Source organism: Rhodamnia argentea, chromosome 9 (genome assembly GCF_020921035.1).
Source record: "Rhodamnia argentea isolate NSW1041297 chromosome 9, ASM2092103v1, whole genome shotgun sequence".
NCBI classification, from domain to species: Eukaryota; Viridiplantae; Streptophyta; class Magnoliopsida; order Myrtales; family Myrtaceae; genus Rhodamnia; species Rhodamnia argentea.
In genome coordinates this window covers 2,056,754-2,060,947 of record NC_063158.1, presented here as the reverse complement: position 1 = coordinate 2,060,947, position 4,194 = coordinate 2,056,754, and the positions used below count along the sequence as shown (strand labels likewise).

Below are 4,194 nucleotides of genomic sequence, written 5' to 3'. Positions count from 1 at the left end.
GGGATATCTTTAAGGAGAAGTGGTGCGTTGAATATGTCGTTAAGAAGAAAAACTTAACAACAAATAATAAAACAAAAAATGCGACAAGTTCAATAATTGGACAGCCAAGAAATCGAACCGAATCAGAAACCAATCACCATTGAAGTTATCCAAGTCGAGGCCACGTTCATGTTCCATCACGTGAGGGTCATCTAACGGTGTACGTGAGCCCGGCTCACGTGAACCAGGTACAGCACAGAACCATTTTTTTTTTTATTTTTCCAAGGGCGTGGTCGTTTGTTGACCGGGTGGGCCTTCCACGTCGGATGCTACGCCTCCTTTCCGCCATCCGCGTTTCATTTTCAACGAAACCGAAAAGGATTTAAAGAAACGGAAAAATCATGATTACCTTTTTATAATCCAATGGCAAAGGGCCAATTTCTCAGAGTCTCCCCTTCATTTTTTTTTTTTTTATAACTTCATTTCGTCGGCGGCGGCGGCGTTTCAAAGAGCAACAGCGACGGAGCACAGACCCGCTCAACTCACCTTCACACGGTCGTTGAAAGTTGCAGAAAGCTGAAACACGATTTGTCACCTTTCTCCCTCTCTTGCTCTATATATACATAAATGCATTCATAACGTACAATCCGATTCTGCCATCGATCATCCACACGTCCACCGACACACACACACAAAAAAAAAAACACTCGAAACGACGCCCGAACCCATCAACCTCCGTGAGGGACTGACCCCGTGACCCGAGTTCTTGCTTCGCGATGGCTGGAGAAGACCCGACCCGCCCGATCGCGCCCGCCGGAACCCACCTCCGGAGTGACGACGTGGAGCTTGCGTCCTTCGCCAAGCCCCCGCCTCGCCGCAACCAGCGGCGCAGCAGCAAGTGCTTCGTCTACGCCCTCGCCCTGATCGTCATCCTCTGCGCCGCCTCCCTAGGTTTTGCCCTCACCGTCCTCCGTGTCAAGACCCCCGAGCTCAGGCTCCGCCACGTCGACGTCAGGACCCTCAGCTACTCCACCACCGCGACGACGGCCTCCTCGTCGGCTTCCTTGAACGCCACGCTGGTCGGCGAGGCCGTCCTCAGGAACACGAACTTCGGGAGGTTCGAGTTCTTGAACGGCACGGCGGTGAGCGTGATCTACGGAGGGACGGCGTTGGGCGGAGGGAAGATCAGTGGAGGGAGAGCGAGGGCGAGGGAGAGGGAGAAGGTGACGGTGAAGATGGAGGTGAGGTCGAGCGAGCTGGCGGCGGATGGAAGAAAGAACCTGACCAGCGACGTCGGTTCTGGGATGGTGAAGCTCACGAGCTACGCGAAGATGAGAGGGAGAGTGACGGTCGTGGGGTGGATCAAGAGGTGGCGCACGGCAGAGATGAACTGCACCATGAGCCTTGATTTGCGCGGCCGGATGGTCCGGGATTTGCGGTGTAACTGACAGTGGCGTTTTCGCCTCTTTTTTCTCTTTCGCTCTTTTCTGTTTTCGTTTTTAGCTTTTCCATTAGTGGGACTGTATTTACTATTTGACTAGGGTACGGTCCAAAAATCATTAAAAAAAAAAATTTGATATCGAGCTTGAGATCGTAGCGACGTTGATGACAAGTAGAGAAGGAAAATCCATGTGATTTTTGGACGAGCGTCATCATGCGGTGGATCTTTAATTGACGTCGAAAATCGCTCGTTTTGAATATTGGAATAGAGTACTATGGGCATCACAAACTTATGGCTTGCGACAATCACATTGGATTGCCAATATGACGGGCATGATTTTCCCAATGGTTACGAAATATAAAGGTGATGATGTTCTGTGCGATAGAATATTTTAATAAACCATACATTCATCTAACGTCTCAAACCTTTAAAATAGTTAGCAGTGATCATACAAAATTTCACATGCTATTGAAATAAGATTCCTTCAATAGGTGGTTGGTTAGGGAAAAGCCTGTGGTCTACACGATCCTATGAGGATAGGGAGTCACCACTGGGGCTAAAGAGAGCTCGGATATGGTGGGGCTCTCGTCTAACTTCTAGGATGGCAATGGAGGATATCGATGAGTCGAATTGCTTACGGAATAGGGAAAACGTTCCTGGATCAATAGGTGAATCTCATGAGGAGGTCTCTATCACGTTTCCAACAAGGAGAGTAACATGCATTGGTCTGCTAAGATCAAGAGAAGCTTAGTATGTGAAAGAAAGTGCTGCTGAGGGAGCGTAGTAGGGTCGGGATATTACACTTATCAAGCAGAGTGCAATTAAGCGGATATCCGAGAACAACTTTGATCGGGGCACGCCAGCAATGGAGGATAGTGGCTTGTTTTGTTGGGCGAGCATTGTCATTCATGTAAGTCCCGAGGGAGTGGCATTAATTTATGAGGAACATAAGGAAGCGATAGAGCAGACCGCAATGAGGGCATTGCGAAATTGGGTGGGGAGAATGTCACGGACCGAATTCTCTCGTACCGTGATGAGCTGAAGAGTGGAGTTTTGTGGCATAAGGACGAAAAGCGAGTGATGCAAAAGGGATAATACAACTAGTCTTAGGAGTGGCATCAAGGCGTTTGTGCTAGGAGTTCTAGGGGGAAATGGTTATACACTGAGGAGCTCCGAAAGCATGGTTGACAACCCATGCACAAATTGGTTGATGCCGCTCTCCTAATGAGGCCGTGGCAAGTCAAAACCAATTACTTTACTGAAGTATTCTATGTATCTCGCTAAAGGGACCTTATACGCAAGTTAAACCGAGTGTGGTACGATCCCGTATGAGAATGTGATTCGCCACAAAAAAGGAATGTTGGCATGATGTTCTCGGCTCACCAGGTGCCACACGTGCTATTCCACAGCCAAGATTCCGTTAGGCACATGACAAATGGTATTAGAGCATGAGGACCTCGGTTCAAAACTTTTTAGGCATCGATTTGCCTTCTTAATGAAATATTTCCATGCCTATTATTAGGGAAAAAAAATAGACTAGACTAAGTGTGACGGGAAATATAGGATATTTAATAAATCACGCTTCATCTATTAACTTAAACTTTTAGAACAACTGGCAGTAATCTCACTAAATTTCACACTAGCGTATAACAATTTATTCCCCTTATTTAACCTCCTTTTTCCGTCATGCTAGTTTGTAAACTTAGTTTATCGACTATTTTCGGCTTTCAATGGCGTCGATTTTATTTCATTGTTGCATGAATCATCGTGCAGTAAGTACATAAGCTACAGTATTTTGCTCAACCTTTTGAGTTATAACTACATATTCGCACTAAGCTAGGAAAGCTTGATGGTGGTTCGACGTACTCTTCATCTTGGTACATTTGGTTCAGTATTTAAAAAGCTTCTTTGTGCGCCAAAGCCCCTTAGGAAAAATTTGTGTTGTTTGGCAACCATTGGGGCTTTGGGAATCCAATTATGAAAATTAGTTAGTTGTCTATTTTGCCGTTAAAACCTTGCTAAAAGTCCAATTTTACGTCTTTTAAAAAAGTAAAGTCCTAGTCCACTGTTCATTTTATTGAGTAAGGGCTGTCGACGAGGTCACATGTAGCCGACGAAGGGCCTATGGAGGGCCGGCAAAGTTGTGCGACCTAGGCGATCGTAGCCTAATGTGGCGCAACCCCTTCGAGGGCCGCCTAAGGTCACGCGACCACAAGTCTCATTGCCCGGGGTCGCACGACCTCGGGTGCCCTTGGGCGACAGCCGCCAAAGCCAAATCTGGCTCGGGGGCGAACCGAACCCTTCATAAAGGCGCTTAAGGGTTTGATTTTTTAAATAAAAAATTTGAGAATCAAAAGTAATGCAACCAAAGACATTCGCAAAATTATTTTTACCAAACACTATTTAATTCAAAGTGATTTTTTAAAGGATTTTTTTACCAAACATCATTTCCATTTTCATAAAGCCCTTTAGGCTAAAGGTATTGGATATCCCCCCAAAGCCTATTCCCAAAATCGAACCAAACGCAGCCTAGTCCATGGAAAGATTTTCTTGTGAAAAAAAGAAAGAAGAAAACGAATCGGCGGAGATCCGAATAGTCCATTCGTTAGAGTTTTATTAATTTCCACTCAAATCCTTCAAGGAAAATTACCCAAAAAACAAGTCTTAATCTTATTATAATTGTACCAATTCAATCCTAAAACCTTTTAAGTTTTGTCAATTAAGTTCATTCAATCAATTTTGACCATAAATTGCTGAAGTGAACGCCGACCGTC

At 45.5% G+C, this 4,194-nt stretch overlaps 1 protein-coding gene across 1 annotated transcript; it reads left to right on the top strand.

The window, feature by feature from the left end:
- The first annotated feature begins 755 nt into the window (after window positions 1–755).
- LOC115740801 (late embryogenesis abundant protein At1g64065-like) lies at window positions 756–1,427 on the top strand. Its single transcript, XM_030674394.1, has one exon. It carries the CDS (start codon window positions 756–758, stop codon window positions 1,425–1,427), a length of 672 nt encoding a protein of 223 aa, XP_030530254.1.
- Window positions 1,428–4,194: the final 2,767 nt, after the last annotated feature.

Bases quoted from the DNA above. Each gene is read 5' to 3' on its own strand.
- LOC115740801 (XM_030674394.1), top strand. From the start codon at position 756: ATGGCTGGAGAAGACCCGACCCGCCCGATCGCGCCCGCCGGAACCCAC.